The 25902-nt window shown below is 39.6% G+C and overlaps 1 protein-coding gene across 4 annotated transcripts in view; it reads right to left on the bottom strand.

The window, feature by feature from the left end:
- The window catches only part of SACS (sacsin molecular chaperone), a 77105-nt gene that overhangs the window by 29638 nt on the left and 21565 nt on the right, over window positions 1–25902 (bottom strand). For 2 of the 4 annotated variants that reach the window (XM_073226558.1, XM_037001912.2), the window contains exons 2-6: window positions 22271–22421; window positions 17173–17260; window positions 16160–16245; window positions 12062–12173; window positions 2320–2466 (exon numbers count right to left, since the gene is read on the bottom strand). In XM_073226558.1, coding sequence (XP_073082659.1) covers window positions 2320–2466; window positions 12062–12173; window positions 16160–16245; window positions 17173–17260; window positions 22271–22421 — 584 coding nt within the window. Of the gene's footprint in view, window positions 1–926; window positions 2240–2319; window positions 2467–12061; window positions 12174–16159; window positions 16246–17172; window positions 17261–22270; window positions 22422–22554; window positions 22689–25902 lie in introns of those variants that run through there. The other 2 variants (XM_073226614.1, XM_017669102.3) reach the window with 2 other exon arrangements.

The following is a 25902-nucleotide window of genomic DNA, read 5'->3' as shown; positions in this document are numbered from 1 at the left end:
CAATATTGAAGTCAGGCCAATTAATAACCCCACAATGGCCTCTAAGTGTCCAAGTGAAAGGGAGAGTCACACATCTCTCACTTTAAATCAAAAGCTAGAAATGATTAATCGGTGAGGAAGACATTGTCGAAAGCCAAGACAGGCTGAAAATGAGGCTTCCTGCACCAAACAGACAGCCAAGCTGTGAATGCAAAAGAAGTTCTTGAAGGAAATTGAGTGCCACTCTAGTGAATGCATGAATGATAAGAAAGCAAAGTCTTGTTGCTGTTATGGAGAAGCTTTTAATGGTCTGGATGGAAGATCAAACCAGCCACAACATTCCCTTAAGCCAAAGCATAACCCAAAGCAAGGCCACAGCTCTCTTTGGTTTTGTGAAGGCTCAGAGGTGAGGACGCTGCACAGGAAAAGCTGGAAGCTGGCAGAAGTTGGTTTGTGAGGTTCAAGGAAAGAAGTCATCTCTATAACATGAAGTGCGGAGTAAGGTGTCAAGTGCTGACATAGAAGCTGTAGCAAGCAATCTGGCTAAGATAATTCATGCAGGTGGCTACACTGAACAACAGATTTGCAATGTAGATGAAACAGCCTTCTATTGGAAGAAGATATACCATGTAGGACTTTACTAACTAGAGAGGTGAAGTCAATGCCTGGCTTCAAAGATTCAAAGAAGAACTGACTCTCTTGTTAGGTGCTAATGTAGCTGGTGACTCTAAGTTGAAGCCAATACTCATTACGCATTCAAAAAACCCTAGGGCCCTTCAGAATTATGCTCAGTCTGCCTTGCCTACGCTCTGTTAATAGAATATCAAAGCCTGGATGGCAGCACATCTGTTTACCACATGGTTTATGGAATAGTTTGAGCCCCCTGTTGAGACCTACTGCTCGGAAAATGATTCCTTTCAAAATATTCTTGCTTATTGATAATGTACCTGGACAGCCAAGAGAGCTGATCATGATGCACAACAAGATGAATGTTGTTTTCGTGGCTGCTGACACAACATCCACTCTGCAGCCTATGGATCAAGGCACAATTCTACTTTCAGCTCTTATTACTTAAGAAATACATTTCATAAGAATCTAGCTCCATAAATTGTGATTCCCTTGATGGATATAGGCAAAGTGAGTTGAAAACCTTCTAGGAAGGATTCACCATTCTATGTTCCATTAAGAACATTTATGATTCAGGGGAAGAGGTCAAAACATCAACATTCACAGGAGTTTGCAAGAGGCTGACTCCATCTTTCATGAATGACTTTGAGGGGTTCAAGACATCAGGGAGCACGTCACTGAAGATGTGGTGGGAACAGCAAGAGAACTAGAATTAGGAGTGGAGCCTGAGGATGTGACTGAATTGCTACAATCTCACGATCAAACTAGAATGGACGAGGAGTTGCTTCTTACAGATGAACAAAGACAGTGGTTTCCTGAGATGCAATCTACTCCCAGTGAAGATGCTGTGAAAATTGTTGAAATGACAACAAAGGATTTAGAATATTACATAAACTTGGCTGATGAAGCAGTGGCAGGATTTGAGAGGATTGCCTCCAATTTTGGAAGTTCTGCCACAGTTGAAATGCTGTCAAACAGCACTGCATGCTACAGAGCTAATGCTCATGAAAAGATGAATCAACTGATGCAATAAACTTTGTTGTTGTCTTATTTTAATATTTTAAGAAATTGTCAAGGCCATCCCAACCTTCAACAACTACCACCTGGATCCATCAGCAGCCATGCACAGTGAGGCAGGACCCTCCACCACCAAAAAGATTACCCCTTGCTGAAAGCTCAGATGATGGTTAGCATTTTTTATCAATAAAGTGTTTTTTAATTAAGGTATATATATTGTTTTTTTAAAACATAACACTATAGCACACCTGACGGACTACAGCATAGTGTAAATGTACTATTATATGCGCTGGGAAACTAAAGAACTCATTTGATTCCTTAATTGCAGTATTTGCTTACTGCAGTACTCTGGAGCCAGACTTGCAGGACGTCAGAGGGACGCCCGTAACAGTTCTGTGTAGGTTTTTCAAGAGCTACATTTGAGACCTCACATGAAATGACAGAACAAATTACACTGATTCCACCAAATCATGACATTAACATTTAGCACCACATGATGCTTTGGTCGTAGTTGCCATGGTAACTTTAGGTAACTCAGAACACACTGATTATTTCTGTAATATAATTCTTCCCCCAACAGAGAATTTGGAAAAGATGCCTTAAAAACAATATCATCTCTGAAGTTAATCAAATAAATTTATAAAACATAAGTTAAAATAATTTTCAATATCAAGACTAAAAAGCCAAATACTATACCTGTTATATGATAGACAGAATTGAACCCGATTCCAAATCTTCCAACCTTCAAAGGGTCATCCTTTTTCCTGCTTCGTGCTATTTCTTGAATGCCGTGCCAGTCCTCTGGGGTGAAAACTGCATTGTTGTATACATAGAGAGCTGGCCCTAGGTGTTAAAATGTACATGCAGGTGTTCAGCAAGAAGTGAGCCAAAGTGTTCGATTCTCTCAAGAACTTCCTCAATATTAAAATGGCTTATTATGAATGGATAAAGAAGACGTGGTACATATACACAATGGAATATTATTCAGCCAGCCATAAGAAGAAAACAAATCCTACCATTTGCAACAACATGGATGGAGCTAGAGGGTATTAATCTCAGTGAAATAAGCCAAGCGGAGAAAGAGAAATACCAAATGATTTCACTCATCTGTGGACTATACGAACAAAGGAAAAACTGAAGGAACAAAACAGCAGCAGAATCACAGAACCCAAGAATGCATTAACAGGTACTAAAGGGACTAACTGGGGAGGATGGGTGGGTAGAGAGGGATAAGGCAGGGGAGAAGAAAGGGGGTATTATAATTAGCATGCATAATGGGGGGTGGGAGAAAGGGGAGGGCTGTACAACACAGAGAAGACAAGTAGTGATTCTACAACATTTTGCTATGCTGATGGACAGTGACTGTAAGGGGGTTTGTGGGGGGGACCTGGTATAGGGGAGAGCCTAGTAAACATAATGTTCTTCATGTAATTGTAGATTAATGATAACAAAAAAAAAAAGAAAAGGGGGATTACTCCCTGATAGAATAAAACTAACTGCAAATCACTGATTAATGCATGCTTTAAATATCCTTAATTTTGATCATTTAAAGGGTGTCAGATGATCAGCTATGGAAGTACATTTTTCTGATAATATTCCTTTCTCTTAAAAAAAAAAAAAGCAGTTCCTGTGTGGTGATCTCCAATAAGTTCTTCACAATGGTATAAAGGGCATATCAAAGTGTGGGCAAAGGGTTTGTTTGTGTTTATACAGAGGATCAAAGCCTAATCTGACTACCCAGAAAACGAATTAAGATATGATATGAAGAAGAACTTCCAACATCAACATTCTCTGGAAGAGTCATTCCAGAAGATGATCATCAAAAAACTTCAAGAAAGATCCTGGTGCTGTTGCAGTGGTAGCTGCATTCATCCCACTGGTTCCTGGACTTGCCATTGGAATGAAGAAGGAGATATCTAAGCTGGCCTGTGCATACAGTAAAACAACAAATTTGACTGGATCTATACTGTCAGAACTCAACCAAGAATTAGGAGAAGTGCAAGCTGCAGCGCTCCAATATCTTGTGACTATAGACCATCTACTGTTAAAAGAACATATGGGATGTGAACAGTTCCCAGGAATGTGTTGTTTTAATTTGTCTGATTTTTCTCAAAATATTCAAATTCAGTTAGACAATATCCATCATATCATTGATAAGTTTTCACAAATGCCTAGGGTGCCTAACTGGTTGTCTTGTTTTCACTGGATATGGCTGGTAATTGTAGGTCTGCTTTGGTTATGTAGCTGTATTCCTATTATGTTAATGTGTACACGCAATTTAATTAGTAATTTAAAACCTATACACGCTTATGTTACTCTACAAGAAGATATGTCAAAGAAATAATCAATCTTCCCATGTTTTTTTCTGTCTGCTACTTCTATAGCTTCTCTTCTTCCTTCATAATTACAACCCCTAAGTAGAATTCGTGCCTCATGTCGAAATTACTGAGTATCATAATTCCTCCAAGTGGTAAAGATACCTCAAGACAAATGCTGGGCATAGAAGCCACAGGGTATAAATCTGCAAAAAAGTAAAAGGCTAACCTATTCAAACAATATTGATTCTCTCTCACTTGCCAACTTTACATTTCCCTGTATGGCCCCGAAAGATGACTGGTTAGCCAAAGACGGGTAAGATTCCTCACGGGAGGAACAACCTAAGACAGGCACAGTCGCAGAGGGGCCATCAGGTGAGAAATTGGGGATCAACAGAGGTGAGACTTAGAACTCCCCCACCCCCCATTTTGAGAGAAATCTTCTGCATCTGTGGATGTTTTGTTGCCCTTGTCTAGCTTGGATTAATACTTAGTCTATAGGCACACACCTGATCATCTACATTTGCCCTCTTACAGTACTAAACTATGTTTTCTACCTTTATCTTGCATCTACCTACCACTTCAGCATTTTATTAAAAATAATAATAATAATAACAATAATAATAAGGGAGAAATGTGGGATTCACATATAAATCAATTATAAAAATCAAACGAATATTCATATTTGATCTGATTGTTTATAGTTCATAATGCGTCATCAAAATCGAATGTTTCTGTGATGACTGCCCTTGCACTGTTCACCATGTAAGAACTTATTCACTATGTAAGAACTTGTTCACCATGTAAAAACTTGTTCGTTATGCTTCAGAAGATTGAAGACTGTTGAGAATTAGGCATGGGGTTGATTAATGATTGTGCATTGAGTCCCCTATACAGAATTTTATTGTTGTTAACAACCATATGATCAATAAATATGAGAGATGCCCTCTCAAAAAAAAAGCTTATTTCATGAGAAGATGGAAAGAAGTGAATGGAATGAACTCTACTTATAATTCTGGTTGCTTTCACAGTAAAAAATAACACAAATCAATGGTAATGATTGCCAGCAAATATAGATTGTTGGTCAAATATCCAAAAAGGAAAAACTAAGGGTATTAAATAGTACTGAGGTACCCAATATGGAGGGCAAGCATGGAAACTGATCAGTGTAGTATTTTGTAAAACCTGTTCCTAAATAGCATATTTGAATTTTCTTTTTTTGTAATGGGATTACCTGTAAATGCACTGAGGAGACTATCTTAAGAAACCTCGTCAATACGTTATTTCATAAGATAAAAAAAATCCTTTAGTAATGTTAATAATCAACTTATAAGTGTTTGTTTTTGTTTTTGTCAACCTCTGGATTTTTCTACATTATTGGTATAATTTTTAAAAAGCATTAATATGAACAATTTTTAAATAAGCACTTCAGAATAATACCATCCTATCTCCAAAGTAGTTCCTTTAAAAGTTGTATTTATAATTCTGGACAAAATATTTTTGAACTTCTTTTTTTGAGACTTATCTACAGATCTCTAACATTCTTTGAATATGTTCAACTGTAATAACTCCTATTTTAAAATAGTTTTTCTTTAAAAAAACTACTGAGGGCACAGAGATGGAAAAAGGGAGGCAGAGTGAGAAGTGAGGCAGAAACCTCCTCCCAAAACCACATACACACGAAAATACAGCAAATACAGATAATCCTGAAATAGCAAGCCAAAGACTGTAGAACAGACTGCCTACATCTAGGAAAAGGGAAGACCTCACAGGTAAAGTAACAAAGACACGATCTGGCAGGACACAAGCCCTCCCCCCACCTCAGCTCACGGACAGAGGAAGAGAAACAGAACTGGGAGGGAGTAGAAGCCCAGGGCTGCTAAAAACCCAGCCCTGGAGATCTGCTCTGGGAGCAGGAATCTACATTATGGTGCTCTAGAGATTAGTGGGGTTGGAAAGCAAAGACAGACAGAATACTTGGAGAGACTGAGATTCCAGCTGCTTGTGGAAAACAGGTATGAACAACTGGCCCCTCACGGACAAAAGAAAGGTGGACACTGAAAGATTTCCCCACAGTGAGAGGGGTGCTAAAGGGACAAAGATTACAGAGAGGTTATTCCTCAGGAAAAAGGGGAAGTGGACAAAACCATCCTGATACACTAAGCCTAGCAGGTTGGGAACTCTCAGGAGCTTCAGATACTCTATCCCCAAGCTGGCAATGCAGCCTCAAGGCCCCCCACTGCCATATGCAGCCTGCCACTCCTTCCTCCAGGCAGGCACCGGTTCACAAACCTGCAGCCCCAGCCATCATGCCAGGCCAGCCAGAGGGTGGCCCTGCCTACAGCAGCTACAGGGACATAGCTCAGAGGCTACTACCTGAACACTCAGCCCACTGGACCTGGCAGTGGCGGCAAGTGCTACAGCCAAAAAGTAGGAAAGAGCTCTTTCTTCCCAGCAGGCACCAGTTCCACTTACCTGCAACACCCACCATAGCTACAGGTGCTCAGCAGCTCCAGAGAGTAGAGCTTCTGAGCACTAGAGGATGCCACCTACACAAAGTTATTATTCTATAGGAATCACTAAAAAAATGAAATGGCAAAAAAATTTTGTACAAACAAAAATACAGCAGAAGATGCCAAACTGAGGGCTAAGTAAAACTGAAATCAACAATCTTCTTGATAAAGATTTCAAAATAAAAATAGTAAACATGCTCATGAAGCTACAGAAAAATATTCACGATCTCATGAAGTCCTCTTTAAGAAAGATAGAGACTTTGAAAAATACAGTATCTGAAATGAAAGGTAAAATGAAGGGATTTTAAAGTAGACTAGATGAGACAGAGGACACAGTAAATGAAATAGAAATTAGAAAACAGGAATACAAAGAAGCTGAGGCACAGAGAAAAAAAGGATCTCTAGGAATGAAAGAATATTGAGGGAATTGTGAGATGAATCCAAACAGAAAGATATTCGCACTATGGGGGTACCAGAGGAAGAAAAGAGAAAAAAAAAGGGATAGAAAGTCTCTTTGAGGAAATAATTGCTGAAAACTTTCAAATCTGGAGAAGGAGATAGTCTCTCAGGCCATGGAAGTGCACAGATCTTCCAACACAAGGGACCCTCGGAAGACAACACCAAAACATATAATAATTAAAATGGCAAAGATCAAGGACAAGGACAGGATATTAGAAGCACCCAGAGAGAGAAAAAAGATCAGGTACAAAGGAAAGTCCATCAGGCTATCATCAGACTTCTCAGCAGAAAACTTACAGGCCAGAAGGGAGTGTGGTATGATGTATTTAATGCAATGAAGCAGACGGGCCTCGAACAAAGAATACTCTACCCAGCAAGATTATCATTTAAATTTGAAGGAGGGATTAAACAATTTCCAGATAAATAAAAGTTGAGGGAATTTACCTCCCACAAATCATCTCTACAGGGGGGGAACTGCTATAGATGGAAATGCTCCTAAGGCTAAATAGCTGTCAACCAAAAAAATAATAAAACCACAGTAAAGGAAGTGGACCAATTAATTACTAAGCAAATGCAAAATTAACTACCCAAAGAGTAAGTCAAGGGATACACAGAGAGTTCAGAATAGGACACCTAATATATAAAGAGTGGAGGAGGAGTAAGTAGTGAGGAAAAAAAAAGAACCCTTAGATTTTGTTTGAAATAGCATAATGAGAGTTAAGTTAGACTGTTAGATAGTAAGGAAGTTGCCTTTGAACATTTGGTAACAACGAATCTAAAACTTGCAATGGCAGTAAGTACATACCTATTGATAATCACCCTAAATGTATATGGATCAAATGCACCAACCAACAGACACAGAGTTACACAATGGATAAAAGAACAAAACCCATGTATATGCTGCCTACAAGAGACTCACTTCAAACCCAAAGACATACACAGACTAAAAGTGAAGGGATGGAAAAGAGTGTTCATGCAAATAATAGGGATAAAAAAGCAGGAATAGCAGCACTTGTATCAGATAAAATAGACTTCAAAACAAAGAAAATAACAAAAGACAAAGAAGGACATCACATAATGATAAAGGGGTCAGTCTAACAAGAGGACATACCAGTATAAATATCTACGCACCTAACATAGGAACATCCACATATGTAAAACAAATACTAACAGAATTGAATGGCGAAATGAAATGCAAAGCATTCATTTTAGGATATTTCAACCCACCACTCACTCCAAAGGACAGATCGACTAGACAGAAAATAAGGACAACACATTAGAACAGATGGACCTAACAGACATCTACAAAACATTCTACCCAAAAGCAGCAGGATACACATTCTTCTCAAGTGTACATGGAACATTTTCCAGAAAAGATGACATACTAGGCCACAGAAAGAGCCTTAGTAAATTCAGAGGACTGAAATTGTACCAACTAAACAGCTTTTAAGACTACAAAGGTATGAAACTAGAAGTAAATTATGCAAAGAAAACAAAAAAAGCCCACAAATGTATGGAGGCTTAACAACATGCTCCTAAAAATGGGTCAATGACCAAATAAAAACAGAGATCAAGCAATATATGGAGACAAATGAAAACAACAACTCAACACCCCAAAACCTGTGGGATGCATTGAAGGCAGTTCTAAGAGGAAAGTATATTGAAATACACGCTCCCTTCAAGAAAGAACAATCCCAAATGAACAGTCTTAACTCACAATTAATGAAAGTATAAAAGGAATTAAAAATGAGGCCCAAAGTCAGCAGAAGGAGGGACATAATAAAGATGGGAGCAGAAATCAATAAAATGGAGAAGAATGAAACAATGGAAAGACTTAATGAGAGCAGGAGCTGGTTCTTCGAGAGAAAATAAACAATAGATAAATGACTAGCCAGATGTATCAAGAAAAAAGTATACACACATAAGCAGAATCAGGAATGATAAAGTAAAAATCACTACAGACACCATGGAAATACAAAGACTCATTAGAGAATACTCTGAAAAATTATATGCTAACAAACTGGATAACCTAGAAGAAATGGAAAACTTTCTAGAAAAATACAACCTTCCAAGACTGCCCCAGGAAGAAACAGAAAATTTGAACAGACCAATTATCAGTAATGACATTGAATTGGTAATCAAAAACCTACCCAAGAACAAAACCTATGGACCAGATGGCTTCATGGCTGAATTTTACCAAACATTTAGTGAAGACCTAATATCCATCCTCCTTAGAGTTTTCCAAAAAGTAGAAGAGAAGGGAATACTTCCAAACTCATTGTATGAAGCCAGCATCATTCTAAAACCAAAACCAGGCATACACCACAAAAAAAGAAAATTATAAACCAAATATCTCTGATGAACATAGATGCAAAAATACTCAACAAAATATTAGCAAACCAAATTCAAAAATACATCAAAAAGATCATCCATCATGATCAAGTGGGATTTATTCCAGGTATGCAAGGATGGTACAACATTCAAAAATCCATGTACATCATACACCACATCAATAAAAAGGATAAAAATCACATGATCATCTCTATAAATGCTGAAAAAGCATTTGACAAAATTCAACATCTATTCACGATAAAAACTCTCAACAAAATGGGTATAGAGGGAAAGTACCTCAACATGATAAAGGCCACAGATGACAAACTCACAGCCAACATCAGACTCAACAGGGAAAAGCTGAGAGCTTTTCCTCTAAGATAAGGAACAAGACAAGGATGCTCACTCTCCCCACTTTCATTTAACATAGTACTGGAGGTCCTAGCCACGGCAATCAGACAACACAAAGAAATAAAAGGCATTCACATTGGTAAGGAAGAAGTTAAACTGTCACTGCTCTTTGCAGATGACATGATGTTGTACATAAAAACTCTAAAGAATCCACCCCAAAACTACTAGAACTAATAACTGATTTCAGCAAAGTCGCAGGATGCAAAATTAATACACAGAAATCTGTGGCATTCCTATATACTAACATATACTAACATATTCCTATATACTTCTATATGAAATAGAAGAAAGAGAAATCAGGAAAACAACTCCATTTACAACTGTATCAAAAAGAATAAATATCTAGCAATAAACCTAACCAAGGAGGTGAAAGACCTATATACTCTGAAAACTACAAGACACTCATGAGTGAAATTAAAGAAGACAACAGTAAATGGAAATACATCCCATGCTCATGGATAAGAAGAGTTAATATTGTCAAAATGGCCACCCTGCCTAAAGCAATCTACAGATTCAATGCAAACCCTATCAAAATTTCAACAGCATTCTTCAATGAACTAGAACAAACCGTTCTAAAATTCCTATGGAACCACAGCACAACCCTGAGAAGGAAGAATAAAGCTGGGGGATTACACTCCCTGACTTCAAGCTCTACTACAAAGCCACAGTAACCAAGACAATTTGGTACTGGCACAAGAACAGATTCATAGATCAATAGAACAGAATAGAGAGCCCAGATATAAACCAAGCATATATGGTCAATTAATACACGATAAAGGAGCCATGGATATACAATGGGGAAATGACAGCCTCTTCAACAACTGGTATTGGCAAAACTGGACAGCTACATGCAAGAGAATGAAACTGGATTATTGTCTAACTCCATACATAAAAGTAAAGTCAAAATGGATCAAAGACTTGAATGTAAGTCATGAAACCATAAAACTCTTAGAAGAAAACATAAGCAAAACTCTCTTGAATATAAATGAGCAACTTTTTCATGAACATATCCTCTCAAGCAAGGGTAACAAAAGCAAAAATGAACAAGTGGGACTACATCAAACCGAAAAGCTTCTGTACAGCAAAGGACACCATCAGTAGAACAAAAAGGCATCCTACAGTATGGGATATTCAGAAATGACATATCCAGTAAGGGGTTGACATACAAAATATATAAAGAACTCACATGCCTCAACACCCAGAAAGCAAAACTAATTAAAAAATGGGCAGAGGATCTGAACAGACACTTCTCCAAATAAGAAATTCAGATGGCCAACAGACACATCAAAACATACTCCACATCACTAATTATAAGGCAAATAAAATTAAAACCACAATGAGATATCATCTCACACTAGTTAGGATGGCCAACATCCAAAAGACAAGAAACAACAAATGCTGGTGAGTATGCAGAGAAAGGGGAACCCTCCTATACTGTTGGTGGGAATGTAAATTAGCTCAAGCATTGTGGAAAGCAATATAGAGTTTCACAAAAAACTAAAAATAGAAATACCATTTCACCCAGTCTTTCCACTCCTAGGGAATCTACCTGAAGAAAACAAGATCTCAGATTCAAAAAGACATATGCACCCCTACATTTATCATAGCACTATTCACAATAGCCAAGATAGAGAAGTAACCTAAGTGTCCATAAGTAGATGAATGGATAAAGAAGATGTGGTACATACACACAATGAAATATTATTCAGCTGTAAGAAGAAAACAAATCCTACCATTTGCAACAACATGGATGGAGCTGGAGGGTATTATGCTCTGTGAAATAAGCCAGGCAGAGAAAGACAAATTCCAAATGAGTTCACTCATCTGTGGAGTGTAAAAACAAAGCAAAACTGACGGAACAAAACAGCAGCAGACTCACAGACTCTAAGAAGGGACAAGTGGTTACCAAAGGGAAGGAGTTAGGGAGGGTGGGTGGGGAGGGAAGGAGAAGGGAATCAAGGGGCATTATAATCCACAATCACAATATAGATAGGTCATGGAGAAGGCAGTAGAGCACGGAGAAGACAAGTTATGACTCTGTAGCATCTTACTTTGCTGATGGAGAGTGACTGTAATGGGGTATGCGTGGGGGAACTTGACAATATGGATGAATGTTGAAAGCAATGTTGCTCATGTGAAACCTTCATAAGATTGCATATCAGTGATGCCTTAATAAAAAAAAAGCTACTGAGGTATAACATATACACAATAAAGCACAAAGATTTTAAATGTATAGCTTGATGAATTCTTACAAAGTGAATAAACATGTGTAATCTCCATCCAAATGAATTATAGAGAACATTCCAGCACTCCTGAAGCCTCTTCTCATTCACCTATAAATTCAAGCATGGATATGGCATTGGTGGTACATGAAATAAAACTTGTTTCTCACTAATTATTGATTCTTACCCTGATATTGGGACATATCTTTTGACCAAAGGGTCTCTGTTCCATATTGAGTTTCATCATATAAAAATTTAACTTCTGTAGCCCCAGCATCTTCTGCATTCTGGATTAACTCCTAATCAAGAAACACACCAAAAATAAAAATATTTAATAATACAGTAATCTACTGCCCATCTTTGTATTTACCTATAAAATTTATAAAGTGATTACATTTAAATAAAGAAAACCCACTGTTTGCCTCAGTAAGATCTGGTCTGAAAACTAATGAAAGTAATTGTTATATGCACATGAGTGTGACTGAAAAGATCAGCAGCCCTCCAATGACACATACCTACACTGAATTTTTTAATTTGCTATCTCTTAGCCTCTAAATATAAACCCTGAGATTATTTATAACTCTGACTCTTAGTTACAATCTTCCCAAAGCCTACATTCAAAAGAAATCACTCCATTTCCAAGAGCTGCAGGTACCTCATTCTCGAGCAATTACCAAACACACACCTTTATTTATCATCTGCTTACCAAACATACTTGCACTTGGAAAAAAAATGTATCAATGTATATTACTAATTAATATGCTGCATTGTTGAGGACTTAAGATATGAACAAGCCTTTCTCCTGTACTAAGCTGAAAGTTTCTTGAAGGTCAGGGCTTGCTCCTGTCATAAAGAAGGCAGTAATATTTGTTTGGTAGATGGTGGGTGAGTGGATGGGTGGATGGCTGGCCAGACCTCTGAAATGTCAAAAGTGAAGGGCCACTCCAAGATTTACAGTCATCAGCGGTTTCAAAAAAACCCTATCTCAACCATGCCAATCACTTTGGAACACCTACCAAAAAATGTGCTCTGATCCATCTAAAGGGAGCCCCAGACTCTGAAATAAGAGTCCAACCCCTAGAGCCAACACCACAGGCATCACAACTGGAAATGCACTCCAGAGACATCACCTAGTTCATTCTGGACCTCATCTAACGTAAGGAAGAGCTGGCGTGACGGTCGTCGGAATGAGCTCTGACTCGGGCAGACCAAGTCAAGCGGCTATCTCTGAAATCGATGGGTCTTTAGAATCATGGTAATTCGCCCCATATTACTACATTCATGAACCTCTAATGTTGGGGAGGAGTATTATTTTCTTTTTTTACTTTCCCAGTATCTTGGTATCACTAAATGAGGAGGTGGGGATGGTAGGGATGGGCAAGAACTGAAGAAAGTTTGCCGTGATACTACAGCAATACCAACACAAAGCCTTTATCAGAGCAGAAAGCGATACAGTGCCCACAGGACGTAAGACTGAGTGAGGAGACTTTGCAGATTCAAAGAGCTCGTGCTGAGATCAGGTAGGGCCTTTGGTCCGGCCCAGTACGCCAAAAGCCTGGGGAGTCTTATCCTACCTGCTGTTCAGCCCAGAACATGAATATTTGAACCATGTCCCTATCTGCCTCTCTCTCAGCTACAAATTCTTCCTATTTACCAACTGACTATTTCTTATAGGATTTTAAAGACCAATTCCTACCCTATTTGTACAATGGAATCCCTAAAAACTAGCAATCTTATTTACACTGGGATATCATAATGAAAAAGATAAAAATAATTAAACAGGGCAGCATAATACAATGTTAACTTAAAAAATTATAGCACTTTAGGGGTTGGATCCTGTTTTCACTTGGATATCTATTTGTGATTTTATGTGTATTTTAGGGAACAGAGATGAAGAAAACTGGAGGCAAAATCCCAAGTCCCGGGCTCCAATGACCAATCTCAAATTGAACAAAAAATAGGACGGTTGTTTTTTCTCAAGGGATCTCTTTCAAATTGAATTTGAGAAGAAGAGTGAAAAAATGGGCCAATTTGCATATACTCTTGGCCAAGTCTTTAAAATATCTCTGGACCTGCTTCAGTAAATACCACAAAAAGTGGTGGTCTGTCTCAGCCTTTTGGGAACCCCTGTTAAATCTAAAGCAGTTGAATTCCACTAAAATATCCAAAGAGCAAGGATTACATGGAGCTGGCTAGCACACAAATACATACAGTAAGCAAGACAGAAGAATACACATCGGCTGCTTGCTAACTATAAGAATGTACAAGATGACTGGTTAGCCAGAGACGGGTAAGATTCCTCAAGGGAGGAACAACCTAAGACAGGCACAGTTGCAGGGGGGCCATCAGGGGAGGAATTGGGGATCAACAGAGGTGAGGCTTAGAACCCCCCCAACCCCCATTCTGAGAGAAATCTGCTGCATCCGTGGATGTTTTATTGCCCTTGCCTAGCTTGGATTAACACATAGTCTACAGGCACACACCTGATCATCTATATTTGCTCTCTTACAACACCAAACTATGTTTTCTACCTTTATCTTGCATCTACCTACCACTTCAGCATTTTATTTAAAATAATAATAATAAAGAGAGAAATGTGGTATCCACATATAAATCAAGTATAAAAATCAAACGAATATTCATATTTGAACTGACTGTTTATAGTTCATAATGCGTGATCAAAACCAAAAGCCTCTGTGATGACTGCCCTTGTAATGTTCACCATGTAACTTATTCACTATGTAAGAATTTGTTCTCCATGTAAGAACTTGTTGGTTATGCTTCAGAAGATTGGGGTGGATTAATGATTATACATTGAGCATTAAGTCCCCTATACAGAATTTTATTGTTGTTAACAACCATTTGATCAAAAAAAATAGGAGAGATGCCCTCACAAAAAATAAATAAATAAATAAATAAACAAATAAATAAATAAATAAATAAATAAATAAATAAATAAATAAATAAAAAGAAATAAATAAAATAAAGTACACACTTCCAATTGTAAAATAAGTAAGTAACCGGGATGTAATGTATAGCATAAGGAATATAGTCAAAATATTGTGACAACTTGGTATGGTGATAGCTGGTACCTAGAATTACCATGTATATAAATGTTCAATCACTGTGTTGTACACCTGAAACTAATGTAATACTGTATGTCAACTACCCTTCAATAAAAAATAATTATCTAAAAAAAAAAAAAGAATGTACAGAATACAAGAGGACATTGTTCACAATGGCTGCCTCCTTCCCTGATAGGAACTCAATACCTCACTTTTGAACCCATGAGAACCTACTCCTATTACCACCAACCACATTTTTGTCTTAAATGTATTCTAGTCACCTCTCTCTACCCTGCATAACAACCCAAGAACCACATTCTTTCCATCTCCACTTTCCAATTATCTCAAAATAAAAATAGTTTTCAAATTAACCTTGTGTGAACCACTGATGTCTATTCTGAAAGATGACCTTAAACTCTTCCAACATACTGTCAGACGCAGCAATTCTCAATCAGCACCTATCCAAGTGTGACTATTAAATAGACCTCCTCCTTATTCTCTAAAAATCTACCATGTAAAGTAGAAAATATAATGAGGGCAAAGACACTGAAGGTAATAAAAATTAAATATATTAATGGGAAGGAAAATGCATAATAATTTATCTACTTTTACCATTAATTAAGGTTTCCTATTAAGCTCAAACACAAAATCTAATTTTTGCAGTATTTTCCATTATTGTTTTCTTTTATGGTTGTTCAGTTTTTGGGTTTTTTTAAATGAGTGTATTTAAACTAAAAGAACATATTGTAAGTAGAAATAGTTAAAATAATTACCCATTAAATAAATTCTCCCAGAAGCAAACCTCTAAATCCAAGGGTCATATGGACATATGTTCATGGTGCCTGAATGTGGGTTTTGTGTTACTTTAGTTGTTTGATCAGTTGGTTCATTTGTGATGCCCCTGTACGTTTTACATAAAATTATATTATGTAATTAAAGAAAATTAGAAAAAACTCTCCCTAGAGCAACACTGGGCTTGATTGTAGCACACAAGAGCTTAGTGAGTTCCTTTGCCTCTGAAACCTCATGTATTTACACTGATTGCATTCTCAGCCCATCCTATCCTGCGTGTGAGATCCAGGTGTGGAGGGAAATACATGCAGCCATTCAAATCCAGATGCACTTTTCAAAAACTTAAAACTAAAAGGACTTTAAGTAATTTCACTTCCATCTCATTTCTACCGAAGTAAATTCACACCCATGCACAACACATGCCCTACCTTCAGAATCTGTCCTCCTTCTGGGTATCTTCTTAAAATGTCCTTAAGAAAATCAACAAGTGGTGGAGTGGTTTGACCAAATCGACCTACAATACACAACACATTCAAAATGACTTAGAAAAAAATCCCATGGCCCATTACCAGTGTGTTATTTGGTTCCAAAACAGTAAAATTATACAAGTTGTGACCTCACACATTTTACTGCACCACTCTGGGATGAGAAATCTACCTGACTGACCACATTCAGTAGCAAGTAAAACAGATTCAATTTTATGGATCTCAAGATTTTTAGTTAAACTACAAATTCAGTTTTTAAAACATTATCAAAAGTACACTAAATGCCACAAAATATTAACTCAAAAAGAAACAGCATAAGGAGGGGATGGGGGAGGCAGTGTCAGTTCTTCTCTGAGGCAAATGAAAAAATGGCACTATTTTGTGGATTCTTTGCCATTAAATAATAAGCCAGAAATAGTTGTGCTTATTATGACATTATTAATATTGTCAAACTCTCTAAATATCCTGCTTGTTCTGGAATTCAGCACAGTCGCTGTCTCAGTGGCTATCCTGTTCTAATACCCTCTGCCTTTCCTAAGCTGGAGATTCTTAGCACTGACTGACCAGGTTATCTTTAGACAGGTGACAGCAAAGTATAGGGAGTTTGGGGGGAGATGAACTAGCGTTTCAAATGCACAGAAATTTTTTTTAATTTGTATATAATTGAAAGAGAAATCAGTGCTTAAAATAATAAAATCATTAGTATACACACACACACACACACACACACACAGTATCACACCCTTCCGGTACAAATACCCATCTAGACTAAGCCCCAGCAGGGCTCTGTCCCACAGGTGACTGTATGCCACACGTTCTCAAAGATCACTAGCTCTGTGGCTCTTGTTCTCCTCGGGCCCTGATATCCCTGTGGTATACACCTCTATGTCACTTTTAAAATATAATCTTTATGCAACTAAAAATGGCATATACTCCTGGTAAAGTCAATATTATACCTCCCCCTTTTAAGCCTTTTGATTGAAGGTTTACAAAAAGCTGACAGTTTTTGGAAGTCAGATCTCCAATCTTGATCCAGTCAGATAACTGAAAAAAAGAAAATAAAGTGTATGAAAAGCAATTATCATTCCTAATGCCATAAATTCAAAACTTCACCTCAATTTTTTTCTCACTTGAGAAATAATGCTTGTTAGCTGTTCTTATCAGAAAATAAGTTGCCCTGGAGAAGCAAACATTTCAAAGAACAGAAATTAACTCAAAAACTTTTTTAAAAAACCTGAAGGTTTTTCCTTTAATTACACACATTTTTGCTTTAAAATAACTTAAATATTTTGATGATGAGTCAGGATCATCAACATAAACAAAATCATTCTTTTGATCAGCATTTCCAAAGTGTATTGCTCAGAACAGAGCTCCAGGGGATGTCAACAGATGTTACAGGACCAAAGAAAAAAGTTTTAAATTAGTTGGAATAATACAATTTTTAGGGCATTTAACATATTAATAAGTATGCTAACTCTTAGAAAGGATTATCTCACAAAGTTTATCCACAATTTTTTTTTCATCGTTTTTAAGGACATTTTATAGGTTATCGTTCCTAGAGATACACTTTGGAAAGTACAGCTGTAGATGCTAATACTAAAAGGTGTGCAGCAAAGGGAAGGGACAAATGAGGACCCCAGACTCTGAGGGTGCTCTGGTCTACAAACCTCCTGAAACTGGCTTTCCTGGAAAACACCTTGATACTTGTTTTTCTTTTGGTGATTGTCCTGTTTCTCACACAGGCAGGGTACAACAAGTGTGAGCATGACCCACAGAGCAGTGTGATCTCATGCCTTTTTTGGAAAGGTGGATAACCCAAAGCCAGAGGAGCCTCCTCCCCCAGAAGCCCTCTCTCAAGTGTTACTATGGAGTGACTTCTTACAGGTCAGCTGTCCACAAACATTACTCCCAACCTCACCTGAAGAACCACCTCTGTAACTTATACCTCCCTGACAGATAGTAAAAAACATCACTTACGGTATCAAAACCCAGCACTTCCTACAGTCTCCCACCACCCCGACTGACTGCCTCTTGTTTCCTGAAGCTCAGCCACTCTCACTGCCTCCCTTCCAGCACTTGTCTCTCCTCTTTCACTTTCGTCTCAACAGCAGTGGCACCTTCTACCTAGCTGCTTGCACTGGAAAGCTCCAGGGAAAGTTCTCTCTCTCCAAGCCACACGTCCAAAGCCTCTAGGTCTCAGCATGTCCACTCCCAGGATGTCTCATCTCTAACTTGCTCTCCACCATTTCCAATTGTATATTGTTTAGGTTATATATTTAGGTTATACACACATGCATCTATGTAGATGTACATATGTATATATATATATATATATATATATATACACACATATACACTCATATGTGCACACACATGATAAAACTCTTAAAACAACTACAAAAAAGACAACAGAATAACAAGCACAAAGGGGCAAGGGAAGACAGAAAGGATGCAGGCTGAGGAGGAAAAGCACAGAGGTAAATATAAACTGCCAACAGTGTCCTAGTTCTCTGGTTAGATGAAGTCATCATGGTTGTTCATTATACTGTTAGTTAATTAACTAATTAATTACTAAAAGAGAGCCAGGCAGGCATAAACCGAGGTTTGCCAGTCCAATTCTGCATAGCTAAGGTATGTTTAAAGGAAGAAAGGCAGGAAGGGAGGAATGAAATGTACAATGCAGGAAGAAGTATCCAGACCTTAAAGAGGACTGGGGATGGAGGAGGACAGGAGTAGAGCCATGTTAGTGAACACATGCACTGCCCATGTGAGTTGCATTTTGGTGGACTGTAATCAGCGGCCTATCAACAAGGAGGTGACTTTCCTAAAGAGAAATCAAGCAGCCCAGATAACCTCACCAGTGACATCTGCTTTCTCCTCCTGAGCCTGCCAAGCTTTGAGGGTTTTGCTTGGTTCTTTCTCCTTCCTGGACCCTAAATCACTCCAACCAACCAAAGTAACATTGGTCCTATTCATCTCCAGAGGCAGTGAGATCTTTAAAGTTGTCTGTTTTAGTCTTTATAGTTTGTTTTTAAAAGACGATGATTATAAGATAATTTGAGCATCGGGTCTCATCCATGCCAGCCTCAGCCTCCCTTAAAAACCGCAGAGATGCTCATTTTCATTCACTATAAAATAATAACTCACACTCCAAATTATTAGCAAACAATACAGTATTAACTGCAATCCAGATCTCCCAACACTTCTTCCTTTGTTCAGCACACAAGAGAGGTTCACAATATTCCCAGGTTGACAGGAAAGACATTTTATCGATTAAAAACCAGGAAAGTTAACCTCCTGGTTTGAGCCTCAAGTACATTTGGTATGGAGAAAAAGAACCAGAAATATGCCCGGCGATAATAAACAGCTTCAGTCTCTCCATGGGATAGGAGGTAAAGTGAAGAACTTTCAAAATTCCACTTCCAGGCCAGGAAAAGCAAAAAGGACAAGGAGAAAGAGGCCAGCAGGTGACCCAGACAGACTGAGGACTAAGTACATGCCAGCTGCTAGCTGTGTCCAAACATCGCCTTACATAAAGGTGACCCTCTTTGATGGCTGGCACATGTTAGCAATGCTCAATTCACGAGTTCAGAAGTCACAGGCCTGTTCTCTGAATGAGGATAAAACTGCCCTCTGCTTGTTTCCTGAGTGAGCTCCATCCTTCTTTAAAGTTCATGTTTAATGGTTTAACCTCTTCTCTGTTTTGAAGAACTTTACGTGTAACTTTTATTTATTCCCAATGGACATCCTGAAAGATTCTCTGTGGTGTAGAATAGTAAAAAGTCCATAGAGTTTGGAATCAAGACAGACCTAGCTTCAAATTTTGATTTGATATTTCATTTCTCTGAATCTTAGCTTTATACTTAAATAAAATGGAATAGCAATAGCTAATTCATAAGGAGGTTTGGAGTAGCAAACAAGATGATATATGCAAAGTACCTAAAAACTGTGTGTGGAACACAGTGAACTGCTCAATAAATGCTACTCTAATTGCCAATGCATTTTACTAAAGTACTGAAGGAGAAATGTGCTAGGCAGGTTACTTCCATAATTGCATCTCCCGCCCTTACCTCTACCTTGAGCTTCAGTCCCAGATCTGTGGCTGCCTAGTCTAGACTACTAACACAGCAGAGACCTTAAGATTGGTTAGAATTCACTTTATCCCATTACTATTAGTCTCCTATACCTCCTTGCCTTTCAGTTTCACCTCTGAAGTTGCAGCCTAGAACCTCATTCCCTCGTACCAGCACCAGTGTCCTGACTAAGCCCCCACAACCCACTCAATACAAAACACTCTATGCACCACTGCCACGGTCACCATCCCATATCGATGCCTTGCGCAGACATCTCCGAAAGCACTTCTGATGGCAGCACCAAGCCACAGCTGAGTCTGCATATAGCATATGTAGGGGACAAGATGACAAAGCAGAACCAGAGGAGCAACCAAAGCAGTGGGTATAGAGCCAGAAGAGCAGACCCAGGAAAGTTAAGAGAGAGAAGGCGGCTCAGAACAAGACATAAGAGGTACAAGCTTTGCTCTCAATTCTGTCCAAAGCCCTCGGTCAAGTCACTGTCTGTCTTCATGCCACCAAACACCTTTGGGAAGCAGTATGGAGGACTGATCCGTGGAGGAACACAAGGACAGGTTAACCAGAAATCTGTGTCTAAGTAGGAAGAGACAGAGAGTGGACCCAGGCACACGGAGGTCAAGGTCACATTAAGGGATTAGAAATCACAAGTACCAAGTATTTTGCCAATATCTGTACTGAATAGGAAGGAAATGCAATACTTGAAATATCATTCCACACAACTCAAGTATCCCTTGTATATCTGTTCAACTCTTCTTTTAAATCCTGAAAATGGTGTTCTTTTACCATATAAAAAAGTAAGGATACTTATTAGGATAAAAGAGTGAGTTAATTTTCAGTAAAACATCTCCATTTAACTCCTCCTTTAAGAAAACTGTATTTTCATCAATTTTAAAGGATATACAGGCATACATCTTTTTATTGTATTTCCCAGATACTGTGTTCTTCCCACAGACTGGCGGTTTGTGGCAACACAGAGTAAAGCAAGTCTATAGGCACCATTTTTCCAACAGCATTTGCTTACTTCATGTCTCTGTGTCACGTTTTGATAATTCTCACAATACTTGAAATTTTTCATTATATTTGTTGTAGAGATCTGTGATCAGTGATTACAACTTGCTAAATGCTCAGATGATGGTTAGCATTTTTTAGCAGTAAGTATTTTTTAAGATATGTACATTTGTTTTTTTAGACATAATGCTGTTGCACTTACTACACAACAGTACATATTGTAAACATAACTTTCATATGCATTAGGAAACCAAAAAATTCATTTGGTTCACTTTATTGCAATAGTCACTATATTGCAGTGGATTAGAACCAAACACACAATATTTTGAGGTATGCCTGTATATGATAATATGAAATACTACTATTTTCCAAAGTTTTGATTGGCTAGGTCATTCATTTGCATTAAAATATGATATAAATTTACCCCTCGAAATAAAAGGTTCTGTATTAAAGTGTGTCTGGGGATCCTTTCAGTCCTAAATTTTTGTGATTCAAAAATGGAGGAAATTTCTAAGACATAACAGGTGAAGATATTTACCAGCATTCCAGTTAACTTACATAACACAATTAGAAAAATATGAGTAATGATTAAGTCATTTCAATGATGATGTCTCTAAACAAGAACATTTCTTAAAAGCTGTCTATGATGCCCATCAAAAAAGTATTTTAATTTCAGGAAGTGAAAATTCAGACCAAATCTGAGGGGGGTGGAGCGGGAGGCATAAATGTTGAAATGGTAAATTAACAAAAATTACAACTAATGATAGGAACATAGTCGTGTCATTCTGTTCATGTTATTTACAAAGCATTATTTCCAGAGAGACCATTACAAGAGCATGTCTTCATGAAATAAGATCAGCCTGCTCAGTTTCACCCCCTAGCAAGTTGCTGTGCTAACACCCTTGGCACAGATGGCACGCCCATCGTCCTAAGCAGAGGGGGCCGGCGGCCTTACCTCCCTGTCGCCGAGCCACAGCCGCTGCTCTGCCACCGGGAGGCCCGTCTCGGCGGAGATACGCTCCTTGACATCACGCACAGTCCAGGACGCCGGCACCGCCACGGTCCTGCAGCCCACGCAGCCGCGGAGCACGGTCACGCGGAGCCACCTGTGCAGGAGGCAAAGGGACCGTCAGAGCGGCCACGTGAGACCCCTGCCGCCGAGCGCGCGCTGCTGCCCCGGATCTCCTTGCGGGACCCTCGCGGCCCTGGCCCGGCCCGGCCCGGCCCGGGCGGGGTTACCTGTCCCCCATCGCGAGGCCCTCACTGCGGGCCTTCGTCCGAGCCGGCGCCTGGTCACGGCCCCCCGCGGCGGTCCCGGAGGCCCGGCAGGGGCCCGCCTCGCGGCCCGGAGCATCAGACGAGGCGGAGAGGGAGTCTCACCCGCTGGGGAGGAGCCAGCGGAGGCGGCGGCCGCGCGCTCCCCGCCCTCAAGGGCTCCCGGAGGCTCGCCCGCGGGCACGCGCCCGCCAGCAGGACCGTTAGCTGAGGAGCCGCCGCGCCCGCCAGGCTCCCCTCCGCCCCAGGCCCCGCCCCAGCCCGGCCCTTCCCGCCCCTCAGGCCACGCCCTCCTGTCTGGCCACGCCCCTAGCCCAGGAGCCCTGCTCTCTCCCCTCAAGGCCCCGCTCCCCGCGCCGGGACACATCCCTCCCCTCGGGTCTCTCCCCTGCTGCCAGGAGCCGCTCCTCCTCCCAAGCCGCGCCCCATCCGCCCGGCCCCTTAGTTGAGGGGTCCCCTCCCTCCAGCACTCGCCTCACCAGCCCCGTCGCGCCCACCAGGACCCGCCCCACCAGCAGGCCACCCCCTGCACAGACCGTCCCGCCCCTACAAGCCCAACCCTCCTTGACAGCAGCGACAGCCTCATTTAACCGGGGGTGCGAATGCCCTTTTACAGAAGATGTTATTTTTCATGATGGAGTTTAACAGTGCCATAAAATGCAAAACTAGACATTTCTAGGGCCTACATCTCCTCCTTAACTCTAATGACTTAATCGTTGGAAGCAACTACAAATAAGATTTACGATGGCCTCTTAAGCCCAAAAGGGGAACGTGGTGACTGTTGAACTCAAGTGTCTTACTTGGCCTCATTTCCTGTTTCTTTGTGAGGCAAAAATTTAGGATCAGTGCTTCAGTTTGCTGGAGGAAGGAGTGTGATACACATATCCTATGACATGTTAAAATATATGTAACTTATTTGGAAATATTATACTGTTGTTAGCAATACCTGCAAACTCCTTGAAATCAGAAACATGAGTCTCAGAGTTGCTGGAATCTCCCCAGAGTTACTAATGTTCCCTTGTAGTTGAAACTGTGGCTTGATGACGTTTCAGAGAATGTCAATCCTTTCCCCTGTCTTATTTTTCATAGAAATGGATGAGACACATAAAAAAAAGCAACATCTAGTGAGGTTATCTCATGAACAAATAAACTTGTGTACTTATTATTTAAATTCCTCGAATAGAATTAAATTTTGGTGTCAAACCAAAAAAGGGTATTAGTATGTTTCAATTACTGCTTCTTCCCCTCCTACACACACACACACACACACACACACACACACACACACACACAATATATATATATATTACTCAGAACCCATTACCGATAAAAAATACACAGGATAACCTTCCAAGTGTTCCATTTTTTCCTTCTAACCATATTTAAAAGAGATGGTGCTGTAAATCAGGCCAGTGTCTCCCTACTTATAAGTAAGCATGTTCAAGCAAGTAGAGAATATGCTAATTCAATACAAAGATTAGAAAAACTCTAGTGTATGGATACTAACTTCTTCAGTTAGACAAAACTATACAAGAAAATGCATTAACATACCAACAAGCGGAAAGAATATGAGCTCCCACCCCTCTGCCATAGCACCACAGTACACATATCCCAGGGCAAACCCATCCTGTACTCTCTCCTAGGGGGCCAGGAAAAGGGGATGTGGCGGCAAAGGAATGTGGGTGCCGAGCTGAAGACTTGAAAAACAAAGATCCAGAGAGGGTGTCACAGGGAGTGGAGCAGATGTGTCTGGGGAAGCAGGCTGACTATAAGAGGCTTTGAACATCTGGAGTTCAAAGTACACTCAGGATACACTTTAAAGTGTTAGCATGGGAAATATATGTCTGGAACTCAGGGGTCAAAGCCAAGGACACAGATTTAGGGATCACTTGTTTAAACATTCAGGTAATATTTATTAAATGTCTCCTATGTCCTAGAGGGACACATTTCTAAATGACAGAAATGTAACAATGAACAAAGTCCCTATCTCATGCTTATGTTCCAGAGAGGAAGACACCAATAAACAAATAGACAAATAATGTATAAATGCATCCTATAACATTAGCCATGTAGGGGTAGGGACTATTTCAAAGTTGGGGAGGGAACTGGGGCAGGATAAGAGAGCCAAGGAGCTGGGTGATCCTACAACTCCTTTCTAAGAAGCGACATTTGAACAAAGGCCTGCAGGAAATACAGAATAATGAAATTGTCCAGAAAGAGCTTCTGGGAGAAGAAAAGGGTGATAGGGTGACCTGTGTAGCTCGTGCTCCCATCACCTGTCTCTGCCCTGGGTTTGCTGTCACTGCCTCCTGCTTGTCTCCCCCTCTGCTTGTCTCCAATCTACTCCCCGACCCGCCACAAAGTCAAATGTGGAATTGGCTTTACTGGCATACTGATGGCTTCCCGAGGCCTGGAAGGGGTCCTAAAACACAGTAGGTGCTCAAATGAAGGAAGGAAGGAAGGACTGGAAGAAGGAATGATCGGAGGAAGGCAGGAGGAGAGGGAGAAAGGAAGGAATGCGTAAATACCTGGAAAATATAAAAAGGTAGAAAGAAGCTCAAACGTTATTCATAATCCTAACACCCCAATACAAACATCTGTATACATAGCCATTAACTTAAGGGTTCTCAATATGATCGCAATTATACTACAGCTACATGGTATTTTTTCAACATTTTTGTCACTGTATATATCTCATTTCTGATAACTGCCTAATTTTCCATTGAGAAGAAATACCATAGACTACTTAACCTTACAGATAGTTACATGGGTATTTTAACATTTCAAAGGTGCACAAAGTTCAATAAGTAACTTTGTTCATAAACTTTTACCACTATTTATAAGGAAATTTGAAATAATGATGTATTCTAGGCATTTTTTGTTGAGCCTTGACTCATTCTGTAGGAGCTTACTGTCAAATGCAGAACAGCAAGAAGCCAAACTCCTCCCTTCTTTTAGAGTAAGTCCAAACTCAGTAAGAAATGGGGAGTCATGGAGCACCCTTTGAGCCTATTTCAGTTGTAGAGATAGGCCAGTAACATAGTTTTATTACACAAGCTGGACTCGGCGGGACAGACGCAGAAAGCCCTGCTATTCCTTCTCAGGACCCCTGTTTTCACTTGATCTGCTGCTTTCTTGCCTTGCCCTGGATGACATCTGGCATGCGATGGGCCTACCTTCCCCATCATTCCCATGACGAAAATCTTCCAATCCCTAAAATGAACTCATTTTAGTAACTGAAAATCCTACCCAGGGTAATAATCAAAATGCAGTCTAATCCAGTGTAAAAATTCTTAAACAGTAACTGAGCTC

This window comes from Manis javanica, chromosome 1 (assembly GCF_040802235.1).
Source record: "Manis javanica isolate MJ-LG chromosome 1, MJ_LKY, whole genome shotgun sequence".
NCBI lineage: Eukaryota > Metazoa > Chordata > Mammalia > Pholidota > Manidae > Manis > Manis javanica.
The sequence above is the reverse complement of the archived record's forward strand: the minus strand, read 5'-3'. Positions and strand labels throughout refer to the sequence as shown.